The sequence below is a fragment of the Rosa chinensis genome, chromosome 6, assembly GCF_002994745.2.
Source record: "Rosa chinensis cultivar Old Blush chromosome 6, RchiOBHm-V2, whole genome shotgun sequence".
NCBI classification, from domain to species: Eukaryota; Viridiplantae; Streptophyta; class Magnoliopsida; order Rosales; family Rosaceae; genus Rosa; species Rosa chinensis.
The window spans coordinates 22,587,105-22,608,236 of record NC_037093.1 but is presented as its reverse complement, the minus strand read 5'-3'; the positions used below and the strand labels follow the sequence as shown (position 1 = coordinate 22,608,236).

Below are 21,132 nucleotides of genomic sequence, written 5' to 3'. Positions count from 1 at the left end.
GCACACAGCCCTAGCCTCCAACAACAAAACTACTCACTACCCATCACCAAACTAACATCAAAATACATAATTGAAAGAGAAAAAAAATGAAGAGAAGTAAAGAGTAACAAGAACAAGCCACAAATTGCTATAGAGCAATTATGGCTAGCCTTGATTTATGGCTCCCACTTTTATCCAAATTTGATGTTTAGGAAGCTCTTGATGCTTGGGCTCCTCTTTGAATCTTGTGGAATTGATGAAGTTTTGTGGTGGAATAGTGAAGAAAATATAGAAAATGGGTTGGAGGTGGGTGGTTCGGTGTTAGAGGAAAGGTAAAGGAAAATCTGGGTCTGCGGCTGTTGTTGTGTAAGAGAGAGAATGAGATTTTGGTGTGCGGCCGCTGTAGGTCTCTCCCTCTCGAATGGATGGGATAGGTGATATATATATCTGCCAATCAATCATGTGGCCTGGTGGTGTGGTGAGAGATAGGAAAGGATAAAAAAAACAGTGGGTGAGGTGGCAGCATGGGAGAGGCTAAAGAGAGAAAATAAAAGAATTTAACTTAAATAAAAATTGGAAGATGATCAGGTCACGTGGCTTGAGTGTGTGTCTGGTCAATTAAACATTGTTTAATTGACAATAGTTGCAGCACGTTTTTGCTAATTAAACAATTAAGCAATTAAGCTTAATTGTTTAATCAAAATATCTACTAACTCTCTTTTTGTCAAAAATCTCAAGTTGCTTCATTTTCGCACCATTTTGTCTCGCATCTACAACTCCGCTTATTTCCTACAAAATAAATAAAAATATATTAATTACATATTTAATTGACTTGAAGATTAGCTTAATTCTAGTGTTTAGAATGTAATTACCGGCATAGAAATGCGTGTAATCATTATGTAATGTTGCTTATAAAATCATTTTGAAAATTTTTGTTTCTAGACTGAAGCCTCTGTTCCACAAGTGTATCAATAGGAATCAAGGAGCCTTTGCTCTCGGGAAGTCCATTATTGACAATATTCTAATAGCCCATGAATTGTTCTATTATTTTAATAGGAAAAAGGCAATTCTAGTTCAATGGCCATTAAATTAGATTTGGAAAAAGCCTATGATCTGCTTGACTGGAATTATATCAGGATTTGCTTGCAAGTTTGGTTTTTCTCCTCGATGGATAAACTTGATCATGAATTGCGTTACCTCTATCACTTTTTCGGTGTTAGTAAATGGAAAACAAGAGGGTTTCTTTGCCCCTTCCAGGGGTATTAGACAAGGAGCTCCACTCTTTCCAGATGGGAAATTGACTCTTATTCAATCTAGTTTATCCGGAATTCCAAACCATTTGATGTCTTGTTTAAAGTGTCCAACTAAGTTGACTAAGACTATTGATAGAGAAGCCAGAAATTAATTTCTTCTGGGGATGGATACCAAAAAACAAACACTGAAAGTTTGATTTTGATTTGTTGGAAGCTTTGGGAGGCTTGGAACAATTTCATCTTCAGACAGAAAGATGTGGTCCTGGCAGTAGTTGTTCACTCTATAGTTATCTCTGGAGTAGACTACAAGAGGAACAATCCGTCAAAAGAAAGGATTCAGACGTCTCATGACAACGTTATTCGGTGGAACCCTCCGCCTCAAGGATTTGTCAAACTCAACTTCGATGGATCAGTAATTAATAATGGAAATGTTGCTGCTGGTTTTGTGTTAAGAGACCAAGATGCCTCCCCGTTATTTGCTGGTAATAGGGCGATTGGTTTCTTTTTTTGTTCCCATTGTTGAAGGTACTGCAGTTAGAGACAGCCTCTATCATGCCTCGTTTAATAATTATCGGATGCTCATTGTTGAAGGTGATTCCAAGCTCATCATTGATGCCATTACCAGAAAATGCACCATTCCTTTGCGGCTCCAGACCCTTATCAGAGACATCCTCAGTCTTGTTGATAGCCTTGAAGAGATTTCCTTTGTTAAAGTCCTTCGTGAAGCGAATTTCGTTGCCAACGCAATTGCAAATTTTGGCCATAGCTCTCTTACGGTGGTTACTTGGACCAACCAATTGCCACTGTTGGCACTTTCTACTTTTAATTTCGATAAGTTTAGGTCTGGTTGTGATAGAGGTTTCTGCTTGTAATATAGTCTCTCCTAAAAAAATAAATTATATAACTAAGAAAAAAATTTGATACTAAATCTTTTAAGATTTGAGTTATTTTTCTTCTTCTTTCTTATAGTAGAATATAAAAATTATTTAGGAAACTACTCTTAAAACTAAGATTAGAAAATGTGTTTGAGTTTTATTTATTTTATTTTTCTAAGTGGTTAAATAAAATTAATTTACAATTACACCTAAAAGAATAAAAATAGTCAAATTAAAATTTTAAAATCGTTCCTAATTTTGGGATGCCCCAAGCACGACTTGGCATGATATGGGCTCAGGCCAGGGGTCGTGGTAGTCTTAACGTTCAATGTGTCGGCTTGAGTACGACACGTAACACAAATAGGCCCGCTCGGTTGTTTGCCACCTCTAATGTCCATACTGAGCCGTCAATCTTGCCTTGATCCAGTTTTCATCTTTGGCTATGCTGTTTCCTCGATCCCAGTCTTGCTTTGATCCAAAGAGTCAAGACACTCCAATCTTGCCTCAGATTCGAAGAGGACTGCATCACCAAAGACCAAAAGACATCGGAACAAGAGAAACACATGAATTTTCTATGTAAACAACCTCATGGCTAAATGCAATATGGACTAGATTTTACTTTTGAATGTGGAGTTGTTACACACCACCAGATTTTGAATTTTATGACCACGATCCTGTTTAAGTACTATAATGTATTGTACAAGTATAAATGCAATATGGACTTATAATGTGTAGATGATTTTATCCCTTTTTTTATGATAAGAAAAAGACTACAAAAAACTACAAAGGAAAGCTCTAAGGCAACCAGCATTGAAATTATCAAAAACTAAAGCAGCAACATTAGGGGGAAGATTCACCAAAAAAAAAAGCATTATGGGGAAGATTGCGACTCAATGATTTATCTTTGCTTCCAACAGTTTAGGAAACTTTAGTGTGCAATGTTTCTATGTGCATTTTTGTTTTCTTTGGTCTTGTTTAAGGAAATAGGATGCAAAGAGAGAATTGAGAGAGAATAGTTGTGTATATTCATTGATAAAAGGAGCCCTATATATAGGGATTACATAGTACAATTTCTTGGAGTACAAGGATTCCTATTCTAACTTGAATTGGGAATCTAAAATCTTCTCTCCTATTACCATAATGGAACTAACCCTAGTTTGACCGGCACACCAATAGTCAATATTCTTGAACACTCCCCCTTGTGCCTCTCAAACTTGGTGATGACGCTTCAATTGTTGCCTCGTTAAAATCCTTGATCGAGTAATAAAAACTCTGTGGGACAAAAAACAACCTTGAGGAGGAGAAAAAGAGTACAACATGTCCTTCACTCCTTGAGATCAAACATGTAGACATCATGCGTCCCTCTGATGTCGACATCTCCCCCCTGATTACTACAATCATAGGAGTTTCAAATAACTTTCTCAATCCGATGCTCTTCACATGTTTCTCAAAAGTGGATTTAGGTAGCGACTTAGTGAATAAGTCCGCTACATTATCCTCTTATCGGATTTGATTTACTTCAATCTTTACAAGTGATTACTGTTGCTGATCGTAAAAGAACTTAGGTGATATATGCTTGGTGTTGTCGCATTTGATGAATCCTAACTTCATTTGTTCAATACAAGCTGCATTATCCTCATAAATGCATGTAGGTTCATATGTGGTAGACGTTAAACCACAAGTTCCTCAAATATGTCAAATTGCAGACCTTTGTCATATGCATTCTCGCACAGTTTCATGTAGAGCAATAATATCTACATGATTCCAGGGAGTAGCAACAAGGGTCTGCTTTGTAGACCTCCAAGATATCGCAGTGCTTCCTATGGTAAAGACATAACCAGTTTGGAAGCGACCTTTGTAAGGGTTAGAGAGATACCCTGCATCAGCAAAACCCATCAAAATATCACTATCGTTTTGATGTAAGGGAGGTGGACTACGCAGGCCACTCTTGGCGGCTCCGGCGCTCGCAGCATTGACATGGCTGGCCATGGCAGTATGAACGGTGGCGTTTTGCCTTATGCGGTCCGATCCCATACTTCCGTCATTCCTTTTCTCTCTGTAGGGATAAACAAGCCCATATCAATCATACCTTTTAGGAATCGAAAGATTGTCTTTACACCAATCTAATGACAACATGTTGATGATGAAAGTACCAACCCCGGCCGGCACTGCTACGATCCGGGGTGATCAGGCAGCCGCGAGGAAGTGCTATTCTCTAACTGTATCGCACGGTAAGGGAAAGTCCGAAATGTTGCACGTAGCTACTAACCCTCTGTTGGACAGGTGCGAGGATCCCAGAGCTGATACCGACTCCGACGAAGAACGGCCCGGTGCCATAGAAGACATTGAAGAAGTGGTCCTATCAGAGCAGTTCCCGGACAGGACTGTTAGGATTGGTACAAGGCTGTCTCCGGTTGTCAGGGAAGGATTGATCTCGTTTCTCCGATCCAACACATCTGCATTCGCCTGGTCCTATGAGGACATGCCCGGTATACCGCCAGAGACATGCACAATCTTAGTATTGTTCCTTACTCAACACCGGTAAGACAAAAGCGAAGGGCCTTCACACACGATAAGTACCGGGCTATCCAGGTTGAGGTAAAGAAGCTGATCGCCATCAACTTTATCAGGGAAGTAACATACCCCCGGTGGTTAGCCAACGTGGTAATGGTACCAAAGAAATCCCCGGGATCATGGCGCATGTGTGTGGACTACACAAACCTCAATCGGGCATGCCCTAAGGATAGCTTCCCGCTCCCGCGAATTGATCAATTAATCGACTCCACTGCTGGGTACTGGTTACTCAGTTTCATGGATGCGTTCAGTAGGTACAACCAAATTCTAATGAACCCGGCAGACGAGGAGCACACTGCTTTTACCACAGACAAAGGTCTCTATTGCTACCAGGTCATGCCTTTCGGGTTAAAGAATGCAGGTGCCACTTATCAGCGACTTGTCAACTCCATGTTTGCGGAGGTTATCGGTACTATCATGGAGGTCTACGTGGACGACATGCTGGTAAAGAGTTTAACTCCGGAGGATCATGTAGCCAACTTGTCAATCGTCTTCACCATCATATTGCGCAATGGGATGCGGCTTAACCCACAGAAGTGCATCTTCAGGGTAGAGGTAGGAAAGTTTCTCAGGTACATCATTAGCCACAGGGGAATTGAGGCCAATCCAGAGAAGGTGCAGGCTATATTAGACATGGTGTCCCCAACCTACAGGAACGAGGTCCAATCTCTAGTAGGCAAGGTGGCCGCCCTGTCAAGATTCATCTCCAGGCTGACGGACAAGTGTACTCCTTTCTTCAAATTGCTAAAAACCTAGCACGTCGAGATGATAGTCTGGACAGCGGAGCACGAGGCTGCTTTCCTTGGCTTGAAGTCAAACTTGTCAGAGGTACCTCTACTCTACAAACCTGTTCCCGGAGAGATGCTTTACCTATATCTGGTGGCATCGTCAACGGCTGTGAGCTCAGTCCTGATTAGGAAGGACTCCGATTGTGAGTACCCAGTGTACTACACTGGAAAAGGTTACACCGGGGCAGAATCCAGGTACCCGGACATTGAAAGAGTGGCACTGGCTCTCCTGGTATCAGCCCGGAAGCTCAGACATTACTTCCAGGCACACTCGATCACCGTTTTCACTAATCACCCATTGAGGCAGGTTTTACAAAAACCAGAGGTATCGGGCAGGTTAATTAAATGGGCCATCGAGCTGGGGGAGTTCGATATCAAGTACCAGCCCTGGACAGCCATCAAAGGCCAGGCAGCGGCAGATTTTATTTCAGAATCAATCCCCTCCCATAACCCAAACCAGGAATCACCAGAACCACTAGCCGCAGATCCACCTCCGCTAGGCACTTGGTGATTATACGTTGATGGAGCATCCAACAAGAAAACCAGCGGAGCCGGCATCCTGCTAATTAGCCCGGACGAGCAAGTCTACGAGTACGCCCTCAAGTTTGCCTTCAAAGCATCCAACAATGCCGCAGAGTACGAGGCACTTATAGCAGGTCTGCAGATCGCCCAGGAGCTAGGGGTGCAGCACCTTAGTATCTTCAGTGATTCTCAGTTAGTCGTAAACCAGGTCAGCGGTAACTTCGAGGCAAAGGAGCCCCACATGTCCTCCTACCAGGCCTTGGCCCGGGCATTAGTTCAGAGGTTTACCTCCTACATTTTTACCCAAATACCGAGGGCAAAAAAAGACAAGGCAGACGCCCTTGCAAAGCTCGCATCAACTTCTCCAAACCCTACCTATGGGGCCACCAGGGTTGAAATACTCGCAGGACCTAGCACTTCTAAGATGGTGTCAGAAATATTTGCCGTGGATCACACAGCTTCATGGATGGACCCAATTTTGAGATACATGGTCGACGACCTAACACCGGATGATAAGGTCGAGGCCAGAAGACTACAGCTAAGGTCAGCTCGATACACGATCATGAATGGCAAATTGTACATAAGGGGGCATTGCTTTCCCAACCTGAAGTGTGTAACACCGGAGGAAGGTCACAAAATAATGAAGGACATTCACGCTGGTGTATGTGGTAACCATGCCAGAGCCCGATCTCTTGCGCACAAGACCCTAAGGGCAGGATATTTCTGGCCAACCATGTCGGCCCTGGCCCAAACAATATCCAGTTCTTGCCACAAATGCCAAATGTATGCAAATATCCCAAGGGTACCGCCCATCGCCCTTTCCATCCTCCTTGCACCATGGCCGTTCTGTCAGTGGGATTTGGACCTGATTGGTAAACTTCCCACAGCAGTGGGACAGTTCAAATACGCCATTGTTGCCGTGGACTACCAAACAAAGTGGATTGAGGCAGAAACTCTCGTCGCCATCACCACGGAAAAGGTCAAAAGCTTCCTATGGAAGAACATTTACTGCAGGTTTGGAGTCCCGGATACCATAGTCACGGACAATGGTACCCATTTTGACAATGATGAGTTGAGGGCTTACACACAGAACCTAGGCACTAGGATCCTCTATGCTTCCCCAGCTCACCCCCAGACCAACGGTCAGGTCGAAGCTGTCAACAAGATAATCAAGAAAATACTGAAAAAGAAGCTTGATGAAGCCAAGGGTCTTTGGGCTACTAAACTCCCGGAGGTGTTGTGGGCTATCAGGACCACGGCAACGGAGGCTACCGGAGAGACCCCTTTCTGCATGGCTTTTGGATCAGAAGCAGTACTCCCTATTGAAACACAAATCCAGAGTCCCCGGATCGAATACTTCGATGTGGGTACCAACTCACAGGGCCTACACCTCGATGCTGATTTACTCGAGGAAAGAAGAAACGTGGCACACATGATAACTTGGCAAACAAGCGGAGGATAGCTCATTACTACGATGCCAAGGTACAGTCCCGGACATTAAAATTGGGGAACTGGGTCATGAAGCAAGTCTACCCAGAGCCCCGGGGACTGGATCCATCCTGGACAGGCCCTTACGAGATCATTGAAGAGGTAGGTCCCGCAACCTTTTTCATCCGAGACATGAACGGGGTCGTTTCCAAGCATCCATGGAATACCCAGCGCCTGCGGTATTACTACAGGTAGCTCCGGGAGCATCTTGTCCTAGCTTTTGCTTTTTGAACATACAGCTATGGCAAGCTACCCATTGGGTACTCATTCTGTATTTAACCACCGTGTGGTATTAGAATGGAAAAATGAATTATTCAGACCATTTCTAGCATTTTTTTTTACCTACCCCGGACATTCCCGGACATAGCTATTGTCAGTTACTCTATTCCGGTAATAAGTGATGCAAACAAATGCTTACGGTATGAAAATACTAGAAATTTTAATTCCTTTCTAATTTCCATTCAAAGTCAGGATGTTTCCATTCACAAAAAGCCTGGACTACCAGACAAAATAAGACAATTGTTCAAAAAGATAAAAAATAATAATAATAAAAAATTTTACAACCGATCGCCACCTGTACTCTGGGACCCACCGGCACCAGACTTGGCCACTGCCTCCCGATCTTTCTTCTTCCTCTCCAGGAGACCCCGCCTGAATTTGGCTTCATCTAAATATCCGGCCGCCACCCATTCCTTGAACTTCATGATGACAGCCTTATCTTGGGCAGCAGCCAGCATAGAGATGAGCTCTTCCGAGGACTTGTACTCCTCCACGGCCTCATGCCTCTCCGCGGGAAGGCGATCCTCCAGGTGGTCTGCCTTCTCCTTCCATGAGACGGCAGATTCTGCAGCCTTTTTCTCGGAGTCCCGGGCGTTTTTTACCTCTTCCCGCGCCTCAGCGACTTCACCCTCAAGCTCCGCGATCCGCTGCTTAGCGGCGGCCATCTCAGTCCTCATTGAGTCCCGCTCCTTCTCCAGCTTGGCCTTCTCGCCATGAAGATACTTCACCTGCCCGGAGAGATTGCTAACCTCCTCCTTCAGATGAGTATCTTCCTCGCTGGAGTCAATGGCGTACACATTGAAGAGTGCCTGCAGATACACCGATTAATGCGTGTATAACAATAAAAAAAAAAAACAGAGAAAATAAAACAAGACGTACCCGCATCATTGATTCCCGGGCAAGACGGCGATTCTCCTAGGGAGTATTATCCTTGGCCCGAACCAGGTCGAGGTCAATATCCTTCAGATCCCCAAGCATGGACCGCACGAACTTTTCATCGGCAACCCCGTACTCACTCAGCAGCTGCTTGATGGGCTTCTTGGGGATTACCTGAATGGCGGGAGATAACAGGCCAAGGGAAGGCGACGATTCTGGTCCCGGGTGATCTTTCTTCTGCCTCTTCGCACCAGTACCTTGGACATCCTAGCCAGTGTACGTTACCTCCCTATCAGCCCGATGCTGATGCCTATGGGATCTCTTCTTCTCACCAGGGAGTAATGCCTCATCGCTCCTAGTGGAACGAGAGGAAATAGGCACTGGGGCAGGTACTTTTCCCATCCTGGTGTCATCTATCATGATAACATCGGCCATGGAGTGCTGCGCGACGTGGGTCACGGGAGCGTCGGGGTCAGGCTCACCATATCCCTCATCGGCGATCTCCAGAAGGGTTTCTTCAATTGACCGACTCGTACCTTTCGACCCTAGGTCGACGTCGATATGAAGGGCGTCTTCTCCCTGGCCCATCAGCATGTCCATCAATTGGGCATCGTCCATTCTGTCCTCCTCCTTGCCTTTCCGGGGTTTCCTCTTCGGCGCTTTCACTGCAAACAGTTCAAAGATTAGTCGAAAGTAAAAAGGACGAGTGACAAAAAAAAAAAAAAAAAAAACTACATATTTGTGTAATATTTTAAATCCCTTACCGGGGAGCCACCCTAGCCCTAGCCTATAAAGTATAGAGTGCCGGATGAATCTATAAGAACTCCTCTCTTTCTCTGACCAAACGGCATATATTCGGGCTATCCTCTTCCTTTCTACTTCGAATAGAGTATAGGACTGGTCCCCGATAGCTTGGAAGGTATCGGTCAGCTGCCACTTCTTATTTTTAATCTGCCACCGCCCCCCAACTAGGAACACTTTGTTCCTCCACCTTTTGCTCATCGAGGTAGGCATGTCGGTAACTAGTGGCTTGTAGTCCCTAGCGGCAAAGGTAACCGTACCCGCACAAGCCTGCTTCCTTGAGTACAGTACCCGATGTACCGCGCGGAACTCGTTTATGGAAGGCCACCCTTGTTGGCACAAGTCCCACATGGCCATCATACTGTATATTTGACGAACGACATTCGGGGTCAGCTGCCTCGGTGACAGGTTCAGCATCCGCAGCAGATACTGTAGGCACCGGGGCAGCGGTAGCGATAACCCTTGGTGGAGCTGATTCTCGTGCAGCGCCACCCACGCCGAGGCAGGATTCGCGGCCATCTCTCCATCCCTAAGGGGCCTAAGCTCCACCTCGTCCGGTATCCCCCACTTCAGTCGCATGTCGATGATCTCCTTCATCGTCATACTTCTCCCGGGTTCGTCGCATACGGTCCCATCTGCAAGTGTATACCTCGGCTTCGGAATGCCCTCGGGAATGGCCACTGTGACTACCGGGGCCTCCGCGGATCCACCCTTGCTCTCACCCTCGTCGGCCTCCTCACTACACTCCGAGAACACCCCAGTCGAGGACCCCGTGTTCTCTGCTAATTGATCTACCCGACCTAAGTACCGGTCGATATCCACTTCAGCTTGCCTGGCAGAAGACTGGTACGACGATCTCGTATCCCCACCCCTGGCTTCTGATTCCATCCTAACTACGGTACCGGGCACAAGGGTTAGCCTAGCCAAAACCCAGAAATTCAAGCCGAAACCCATAGAAACCCAGAAATTCAAGCCAAAACCCATATAAACCTATAAATTCAATGAAAAACCCAGAAAGTGAAACAAACCCGAAAATCTAAAACAAAAAGACAACGACACTGGCATTGTTCGTTTCTGTCTATGCAAACAGGAGGAACAAAAACACAAACAGAAACTGCCATGGCAGAAACAGAAACAATAGACCTGACAAATAAATAAATAACATCGTACAGGCAGAGCGAGAGATCTAACCTCTTCTTCGGCAGACGATCGATCTATCACTCCACAGGCACTCACACTTCTCCCTTGGCTCTCCCTTTCTCTTCGCTGCAAATCTTCCAAGTCTTCTGAGCTTATTTTTCACGAAAGTGAGGGAAAATAGTCGGTTTCCCTCTTAAATTCAATCTCCAATACATCAGGGCCGTCGAAACCGAAAAGCCCTCAACCATAGGATCGTTACACGTGTCCCACGCATTCCCCCATTTCTCGAGGCCTTGGCAGGCGAAGGGACCGGCATTTATTGCACAACCCAGTCTGCCCCACGTGGCCGACATGCACCGCCTACCTAATCGGGTATCAGAACCAAGCCCTCTCTTTGCCCCACTGGGTACTGGAGGCTCAAATTTTCTACCCCATCGGGTATCGGAGCCACGCCCTCTTTTTCCCCATTGGGTACCGGAGGCTCAAAATTTTCTACCCCATCGGGTATCAGAGCCAAGCCCTCTCTTTGCCCCACTGGGTACCAGAGGCTCAAATTTTCTACCCCATCGGGTATCGGAGCCACGCCCTCTTTTTGCCCCATTGGGTACCGGAGGCTCAAAATTTCCTACCCCATCGGGTATCAGAGCCAAGCCCTCTCTTTGCCCCATTGGGTACCGGAGGCTCAAATTTTCTACCCCATCGGGTATCGGAGCCAAGCCCTCTTTTTGCCCCATTGGGTACCGGAGGCTCAAATTCTCCACCCCATCCAGTACTAGGGACTCAACCTCATCTTGTCCCAGGGAGGTGGCTTACCTACAGCGTAGCCCGCTCAAGACTTCTCTTCTGAGGGAACTTAGGGGACTACCTATAGGCACACTAGTGCCAAACCTTGAGACTAAAAAATAATAAGTCCCCACCTAAGAAACATCTTGAACGGGAACTTGGGGGACTTGTACATACTGGGGAGTCTCAACTAGGTTTAGCACTAGCCTCTAAGCCCCTTCGGTACTCCCAGGTACTACGCCATGGGCCGGGTTCACGACCCACCATGGCGGGCCTCACATGGGATGCCACCCTGGGCACCCAGGGCCCGGGGCAAGGCAAGCACAACCCATCTATTTACACAACAAGAGGGCTGATATGGCATCAGAAGAACAACCTGTGTCCCACATCGAGGATAGGGGAGACTCCCTTCCCATGCTTGAGTATAAAGACATTAGCACAACCACCTTTCACGAGTAATAACTCCTCTATATACAATTTGATCTCTACATCTATTAGTTTCTCACTCAGACATCGGAGAGGTATAAACCGTCTGGTACGGTTTATCCCTCTGACGTTGTGTTCTTGATACAGGATTCAGGAGTTGATCGGTGCCCCAGACGGTATAGCATTCTGTGTGAGGTACCCGGAGAAAGCCACCAGAAACAAAAGCCATTCCTGACTCTATCACAATCTCCATCATCTTCCTCCGATTGATATCCCACCGATTTTTATTTTAGTTTGGCTTCCCATAGTTCCTGTTAATGCTCAAGTCCGGCGGTAGCCGATTCCTTGCTTAACGCTGGTCAGGTGGGCGAACCGCTACTCCAAGGATTAAGTGATTCCTGTTACTGCAACACGATAGACAGGGCGTCAGAGGGAGACCGCGTTGGGCGGTCTTCACTTCTGCGATGCCTAAGTCAGTCACTGTATGCGTAGCATAACAATAAATGAGTAGTAATTGCGTAATTAATGAGGAGAGAGGAGAGGACCTTTTATAGGCGAGGAAGGGGTTGATCTTCTTCTTGTTTCCGATGTGGGACTGCTGTGCTTCGATTCCCAGCGTCAGGGGCTTCTGATGCTATCTTGACGCGGCGCGTGGCGGCGAGTCAGTGGTGATCTGGGGGCGGTCCGGGGCTCGAGCGGTAGCCCGCCTGGCCTTGACTTCTCAGGTCATCCCCTTGGTGAGATTCGGTACCTCCGGCGGTACAATGAGCGTGGCTCATTATAGCTAATTATGCTCGTTCTAGCGTATGTAGGTACAAGTCCCCCAAGTCCCCAGTCAAGGAGGGCAATCTTGGTTGGGCAGTTGATCGGCGGTGTGAAGCGTTACTTTCGGTAGACTTGCAACAACATAATTAGCGTCAGTGCGTCGTCACCCATGGATTTACAGAGCAAACGCTTTATACCCTTTCGGGTGGGCCCCTGCCAGGCCCGCCAGGGAGTCCCCCACTCCCTAGCCAAGACGGACCTCCAGATGGTCGGCAAATTGTTTGGTGAGGGGAAGCTGCGCAGAGCAGAAGGTGTTGGGTAGCGAGCCCAATCTTAGTACCCGAGTGGCGGGGGTTAACGTACCTGATCAGGGTCGTCGTAGACTGTTGACAAGTCCCCGTGTCCCGTAGGGACGGTCTGACCGCAAAGCCGCATGGCGGTCGCTGGCAGAAAGGAGGCGTAGCCTGGGGATCCTCCGTTGGCGGATACCCCCCGCTGGACGCAGCAGGAAAACAGCGTCGGGTAGACGTGTTCGGCCGTGGTTACTGAGCGGAACTGCGCTCAGCAACACACGGGGTTTACAAGATGGAGAGGGCCCTGCCGGCGGTGCCATGTATAGCCTAGGCTGCCCCTTGCCAATTGTCAAGTGAGAAGTTCCGCTAGTGGGGTTTCGCTCAGCAGACCTCGATACTCGGGGGATGACAAGCGAGAAGTTTCGCTAGCGGGGTTTCGCTCAGCGGACTTCGATACTTGGAAGATGATAAGAAGTTCCGCTAGCGGGGTTTCGCTCAGCGGACCTCGATACTTGGAGGATGACAAGTGAGAAGTTCCGCTAGCGAGGTTTCGCTCAGCGGACTTCGATGCTTGGAAGATGATAGGAAGTTCCGCTAGCGGGGTTTCGCTCAGCGGACTTCGATACTTGGAAGATGACAGTGAGAAGTTCCGCTAACGGGGTTTCGCTCAGCGGACTTCGATTCTTGGAGCCTTCTAACCAAAAGTTGTGGCTTCGGTCGGACGCTTCGTCTGATGGTGGTGGACACGTGGCAAGCCCCAAAGGGTTAGCGTGCGGAGGCGTGTCTCCTTCGTCGAGCCGTCTCCTCGCCATTAATCTGGAGAGTAACTGCAGCTGTTGGACACGAGTACGGCTGGCAGTCGATGTCATTTTTTTAAACGGACGGCGTGGGATTGTTTGACGTTGACATAAAAGGGGGCGAAGGTCGCATATTTGGCACTCCTCTAAACTTCGAACTGTGCCCTCGTCATCTTCAAGTGTTCTGTGTTTGAAATTGGAGGAGAAAGGCGAGGCAATATCGGCGAGTTCTTGCGCGTGGACGAACAGACGATCTCCAGCTGCGAAGAGTAGTGTGCACACTGCTGTCAGAGGCTCCACTGTCAAGGTTGGTAATCTGGCCTTTTTCCTGTTTGATTGGGTGTCTGCGTTGTTGGATTTCTATGTTTTTCCGTGATATGCTCTGTCGACGTACTGTGAGGGTGTGAGTGGGTTTGGGGAAGGGTGGTTGTGATTGACAATTGGGGTTGTTAGGGCTTTTCTAGATGGTCGAATCTGGGTTTTAGTCTGCATTCGTTCTTGTTTTGGCATTTTCTGGGTTGGGTGTTGTTGATGTTCTTGGGCACTAACTGTTATAGGGATAGGTTAGATCCTGTGTGAGCTAACTGATTTGGGTTTTAGGGTTTTTTGGGATGGCCGACGTCATAGAGATCTCAAGCAGTGAGGATTCCGGATCTGAAGTGTCGTTCAGCGCGGCGGAAAGAAATTTTATTGACTCGTTGAGTCCGTCTGCCCGTGCAGGAACCTCACTGCCAGAACCGCTAGAAGTCGAGCCGCTACAGACCATTCCGTGGGACGTAGATATGGGTCGTGCGTCGCGTCCGGAGAGTTCTAGGGCGGGGGAGGCTGCCGCTGCGCATACCTTGCAGGAGGAGCGGCTAGAAAGTAATAGTGCCGCCAGCAGAACCGCTGGCGGGGGAGGTAACATGGGGAGGATATCGAGTCTGCATGGGTGTTCGAGGACGGCACTCCCGTTGACGAGGCGGGAGGTAGGATGACAGCGGTTGCCGTCAACCGACTGAAGCGGGTGTTCCGGTTGCCCGGGGCAGTGAAGCTACGTCCACCATCGGTAGAGGAGAAAGCTTCGATTTTGCCGGTGGGTCATGCCGCGGTGCACGAGGCCATATTCCGCGAGGGAGTGACCCTCCCGCTGGTGCCCAACCTTCAGATTCCGCTGTGCGAGTTTGGCATCGCCTTTGGGCAAGTGTACCCCAACATGTGGCGGTTACTGCTGTCGCTTAACTCGCTGTGGCGGTTGTCTGGTTGCGAAGGACCGACCGTGGCGGAGGTGCTGCACTTCTATGAACTGGTGTACGTGAAGCGCCAGGGTTGTAGAGGGCAAGTGAACCTCAGCCGTCGGCAAGGAGCGCCTAAGCTGATCGAAAACCTGCGGGACTCCATGTCGTACTGGCGGGGCTCATTTTGCGTTGCCACAGCTAGATGGGATTACCAGGCGGGGGCTAACGAGGGGGAGCCGTCGTTTAGAATTAAGTCAGAGTTCCAGCCCATCCGAGGTTGTTTGTTGTTTCCGTTGAACACGACTGGTGTGGTTTGTGTATTTTTTTTTTGTGCTCTACTGATGATGATGACCTGTTTGTGCAGCGGGGTTGCGGTACAACCTCACTCGTGAAGAAGAGTGCCGGGTAGTGCGCATCAGAGGTTGCTGGCGGAACCGCAACTTGCTAGACTTCCGTCTACTTAGCGAGTGGAAGTTGCTGGTAGCCCAACAGTTGACACGCGCCGTTGGTAAGTAAGCTTAGCTGTATCGTACCTTTGGTGGGGTTGTCCCATGCTAACTGGCCTGCCACTAACTTTTGCAGAGACTCTGCCAGGAAACAAGGCTAGCCGCTACGCCTTTTCTAAAGCCGTGGACCGCGCTGAAATTGATAACTTCCTGGAAGCCATATATGCTTTCGGGATGGAGGCTCAAAAGACGATTGTGGATCCGGAGACACTGGCGCTGAGCCAGTTAGAGGTTCTCGTGGTGCTGCCAATGCCACACCACTCCCATCTTGGTGGTGATGGGCTGCCCGCCGTCCAGGCGGGGACCGGCGGGGTGAGTGAAGCAACGCCGAGGAAAGAGAGGGCGCCGGCCCTTCGGCGCGGCGTGGCGAAGAAAGCGGTGCGCCCCACCGAGGGTGTTACCATAGCGGGGTTGGCGCCGCTGGCGGGGGTTCGAGGCCAACTGTTGCTGGGAGCACGCTGGTGCTCCAGCGAAAACGCCGCCAGCCGGACTCTGGTGAGGAGGAGGAAGTGGAGGTAACGGGGGCCCGAGAGCAACCCAAGAAGTCGAGGCAGGCTCCGCCCGGGGCCGTTGCGGATGTGGCGGAAGAGGTGGGTGCGAGCGGCCTGGACTCATTCGCTGCCTACGCCGAGTTCCTTAATGATGGTGAGCGGGACTTCCTATATCACCTCTGCGAGCGGCTAGGGTTCGGCGGTCTGGAGGGGATTGTTCGGTCGACCGCCGTCAGCGACTCGCCCTTCAGCACAACCTTTGGGCACGTCGCCGTTGGGCTTCACGAGATGTTCCAGGCGGCGTCCAAGCAGCCTCTGGTTGAGCGGGAGCTGAGGGAGGAAGTGGTGGGCCTCCAGAGGGACTTGGGGAAGACCCAGGAGAAGTTGGCTGACGTCGAGCAACGTCTGACAAAGGCCGACTGCGATGCGGCGGATGCCAGGGGCAAGCTGAAAGATGCCATTGAGCAGCACCTGGACCAGAATGAGCGGTACGCCAAGCTGGAGCAGGATATGTCTCTGGTACGGGACCGGGTGACCGCAAAGGAGAAGAAAATTGAGATCCTTCAGCGGGAGTCCGCCGCTAAACAAGCTGAGATCAAGCGGCTGGAGGGTGAGGTCGCTCGCCTGGAGGCTGAGGGAAGCCATGCTGCGGCTGCCGCTGTTGAATTGTATAAGCAGTCGGCAGACCACAAGAAAGCGTTGAACGACGCAGCCAAGGCCGGTGCCCTGGCCAATGTGGAGATGTTGCGGCAGAAGGGCGTCATTGACTGGGCGAAAGCGGCAATGCCAGTCGTGCAGCCAAGGAAAGAAGCGCCGCCGACAACAAGTACCACTCCCACTGCCGCATCTGGTCCCGGAGTCCTCTCGGGTAGCGGGGAGAGTGGCGAGCCTCCAGAAGGTGACTCCTAGCGGACGCCTACGCAGTCCGAGGCGTCTCGCGCTGGGTTCTTGGAGGCCCACACCCAGGCGGATGGTACGATAGAGACTCCCAGTCCCACGGCCCGAGGGTCCGACCAGACGAGCCGCTCCCATCCTCCGCAGGCTGCCGGTGGAACTGCTGAAGGTAGTGGGGTCGACCCAACCAACCCTGCTGATCCCGCCAATCCCGTCAACCCCTAAATAGTAGGAAAGTTTTTTTTGTATGGTCGCTGAGGCATAGTGATGTAATTCTGTTTTGAGATGAATGAAATTTGTTGGCACCCAAATTCCAAGTGTTTCTTTCTGTTTGTGATAATGTGTGTGCCACTAGAAGTCTTGATGCCTGCTTTTGGTCATAAATGAAACATTAAAGGAATTAAAATTGGTCCAAGTGCACAATGTAGCCGACGTAGTCCGCTGACTGGCGTTGCCAGTTGCCCTCAGTGCTAGACTTGGTAACAATGGTTTGAATAATTCCTCGTTTCATTGATAGCTGTCTGAACAGCGTTTACAAAAGTGGGGTCATACCCGTTGGGTAGCTTCCCTTAGCTAAATATTGAACAAAAATTTAGCTAAATCAAGATGCTCTTGGGTAGCGGTATGACTATTTGTAGTAATACCGAAGGTGTTCGGTATTCTAAGGGTGGGTCGTTGTGACGCCATCCTTGTCCATTAAGTAGAAGGTGCCCCGGCCAACGACCTCTACAATTTTGTATGGACTTTCCCAAGTTGGACGGAGTTTCGTCGGTGGGGGTATAACTTCTTTCATCACCCAGTCCCCCAGTTGGAGGTTGCAGGCCTTAACCCTGGCGTTGTAGAAATGTGATACTCGTCGCTTATTCTGGAGATTGCGCAAATGGGCTGCGTCTCCCTTTTCCTCTAGTAAATCCTTGTCGAGGTTAACGCCGTCGCAGTTGGTCTCGGGGCAGTAACCTTCGACCCTAGCGGTTGGTTGGATTACCTCGACAGGCAGGACAGCCTCGGTCCCAAACATCATACAAAAGGGGGTTTCACCTGTGGCGGAGGTTGGGGTTGTTCTGATGGCCCATAGAACCTCCGGGTGCTTCTCCGCCCACAAACCCTTTGCCTCATCGAGCCGCTTCTGCAATAGTTTCTTGATTATCTTGTTTGCCGCCTCGACCTGGCCGTTGGTTTGGGGATGGGCGACCGATGCAAAACGCATCTTGGTGCCCAGATTGGCGGTGAAAGAGATGAGTTCCTTATTGTTGAACTGTGTGCCGTTGTCTGTGATGATTGCGTGCGGGACACCATAGCGGCAGTAGATGTTCTTCCAGAGGAAGTGGATTACCTTGGCGGTAGTTATCGCCGTCAGTGGCTCCGCCTCTATCCATTTGCTGCTGTAGTCAATGGCGACAATGATATATTTGAATTGACCTTTGGCGGTTTGGAATTTTCCCATCAAATCCAGGCCCCACGTCGAGTGAATCCAGGGGCTGACGATAACCGACAGAGGTTCCGCCGGAGCGTGTGGAAGATCAACAAATTGTTGGCATTTGTGACAGGATCTTGATATCCGCCGGGCGTCATCACCAAGCGTAGGCCAAAAGTAGCCTTGTCGCATTGTGCGATTAGCCAAGGACCTGGTGCCTGAGTGATTTCCGCATTCCCCGCCATGTATTGTTGCCAGCACGACCTGTCCCTCTTCTGGGGTTAGACAACGAAGGTTGGGGTGAGTGAATCCCTGGCGGTAAAGTTTGCCGCTCTGCATGTTGTACCGGGTTGCTCTCCGCTGGAGCTGTCGCGCCTTGATTTTGTCTTCCGGCAATGTCCCTTTGCGTTTGTATTGGATAATCTCATCCATCCAACTAGGATTGGCCTCAATGGTAAAGATCTCCGCCAAGGTTTTGGTGATACTTGGCCTGTCCAGGGACTCCACCCTTGTGTCTGCTGGGCTCTGGTGTGGTTGGGCGGTTGCCAGTCTTGCCAGCGAATCAGCCTTGGCGTTCTTTTCCCTGGGGATTTGTGTGATGGTGTGGAACTTGAATTTCTTGAGCAACGTCTTGGTGTACCCTAAGTATGCCGCTAACTGCTGATCCTTGGCCTGAAAGCTGTCGTTGACCTGGTTAACGACCAGCTGAGAGTCGCTGAAGATGTTGACACTGTCGGCCCCTAAATCAATGGCTAGGAGTAGGCCGGCAATGAGTGCCTCATATTCCGCCATGTTGTTAGAAGCTTTGAAGTTGAATTTCAACGCGTACTCGACGTTAAGCCCCCGCGGTCCTGTCAAGATGATTCCGGCACCGCTGGCCTTGGCGGAGGCGGACCCATCCACGTGTAGGTTCCACTTCGACTGTTGGGGTGTCGGCTCTACAGCCGTAGCAATTTCTGTTCCGAGCGGTATATCGATCTTGGTTTCGGGCTGACGCTCGGTGAGCTCAGCGATGAAGTCTTCCACCGCCTGGCCTTTCATGGCGGCTCGTGGTTTGTAATCAATGGCCCACTCGCTGAGCTCAATGGCCCACTTGCTGAGGCGGCCCGAATGTTCAGGGTTTTGCATTACTTGTCTCAGCGGTTGATTGGTTAACACATGGATTGTATGGGCTTGGAAGTACTGGCGGAGGCATCTGGCGGCAACGATGAGTGCGAGAGCAAGCTGCTCCAATGGAGGATACCGTGTCTCTGCTCCGTTCATGCCCCTACCGGCATAGAAAACTGGGAGCTCATCCTGGCCTTCCCGCCGGACGATGGCACAGCTCACCGCTGACTGAGATACCGCTAGGTAAATGTACAATGTTTCTCCTTGGACAGGAATGGAGAGGAGCGGAACTGCCGCCAGGTATTCCTTCAGGCCTTGGAACGCCGCCTAGCACTCTGGGTTCCAGTCGATGACCTTCTTGTGGGTTGTTTTGAGGACTTTGAAAAATGGGGCACACCTGTCGGTCAATCTGGAGATGAATCGAGACAGGGCGGTTAGCTGGCCCTGGAGGCATTGGACGTGCATCTTCCACTCTAGGTCCTTCAGGTTGAGGATAGCCTGTACCTTGTCAGGGTTGGCCTCGATGCCCCGTTCACTGACAATATATCCCAGAAATTTGCTGGCGGTGACGCCAAAGAAACATTTCTCCGGGTTGAGGCGCATGTCGTAGGCCAAGAGAATGGTTATTATGATTTTCAGATTTGCCACATGTCCGCTGGCCTTTCTACTTTTGACCAACATGTAGTCTACGTAGACTTCGATTATCTTGCCCAGATGTTCCGCGAACATGGCGTTCATCAGCAGCTGATAAGTTGCCCCAGCGTTCTTCAAACCGAAAGGCATCACATTGTAACAATACAGGCCTTTGTCGGTGGTGAAGGTGGTGCATTCCTGGTCGGCGGGGTGCATCCTGATCTGGTTATAACCGGAAAAAGCATCCATCATGCTGAGAAGCTCGTGTCCAGCGGTTGCGTCGACGAGTTGATCGATGCGAGGTAATGGCAAGCTATCTTTCGGGCATGCCTTGTTAAGGTTTTTGAAGTCGACGCACATCCTCCACCTACCGCTAGCCTTTTTGACCATAACCAGGTTGGAAATCCACTGTGGATAGATGACTTGGCTGATGAACCCAATACCCTGGAGCTTGGCAACCTCCTCTCTGATAGCGCGGTACTTTTCTTCGTCGAAGGCTCTGCGTTTCTGTTTGATAGGGTAGAAGGATGGCTTGATGCTCAACTTGTGTGAGATGATTTCAGGGGAGATACCTGGCATGTCTGCATATGACCAGGCAAAGACCGTAGCGTTGTCACGTAGGAACTGGGTGAGCTCCGCCGCCAACTCTGGGTCCAATTGAGCCCCTATGCGGACCGTCCGCTCAGGGTGCTCGTCCGAGATGCTGACAACCCTCAGTAATGTTTCTGGGTTGACCGGCTCCTTCCTTACGTACTTCTTTTCATCCTCCCTGGGGTCCTCAAAGATGTTTGCTGGCGGTGCCCGACTGCCTACCGCTAGGATCTCGTGGCGACGGGCCGATTGTGCCATTGTAGTAGAGTAACACTCGCGTGCCAATTGCTGACTTCCCTTGGCACATCCTGTGCCGTTGGGTGTGGGGAATTTCATGAGCAACATGTACCCGGCGATGATGCACTTGAGTTTGTTGAGCGCTGGCCGACCAATAATGGCGTTGTATGAACTCGAACAATCGACAACTATGAACTCCGTATGTATCTCAGCCATACATGGACTACTGCCCATAACGAGCCTCATATAATCAGAACCCAGCGGTTGCGTAACGTCGCCGGAGAAGCTGAGCAGTGGTTCATGGTCTTGGAGCAATTTTCTGTTCCTCTTAAGGTTGTTGTAACAACCGCCGAATATAACGTTGACAGCGGAGCCGCTATCAACCAGGACTCTTCCTACTGAC

General features: G+C 49.6%; 1 protein-coding gene across 1 annotated transcript; it reads left to right on the top strand.

Moving 5' to 3' along the window:
• Window positions 1–4,774: 4,774 nt before the first annotated feature.
• LOC112171063 lies at window positions 4,775–7,674 on the top strand. The gene is made up of 5 exons (XM_024308305.1): window positions 4,775–5,341; window positions 5,438–5,701; window positions 6,008–6,534; window positions 6,793–7,133; window positions 7,403–7,674. Exons 1-5 carry the CDS (start codon window positions 4,775–4,777, stop codon window positions 7,672–7,674), a joined length of 1,971 nt encoding a protein of 656 aa, XP_024164073.1.
• The last annotated feature ends 13,458 nt before the right edge of the window (window positions 7,675–21,132 follow it).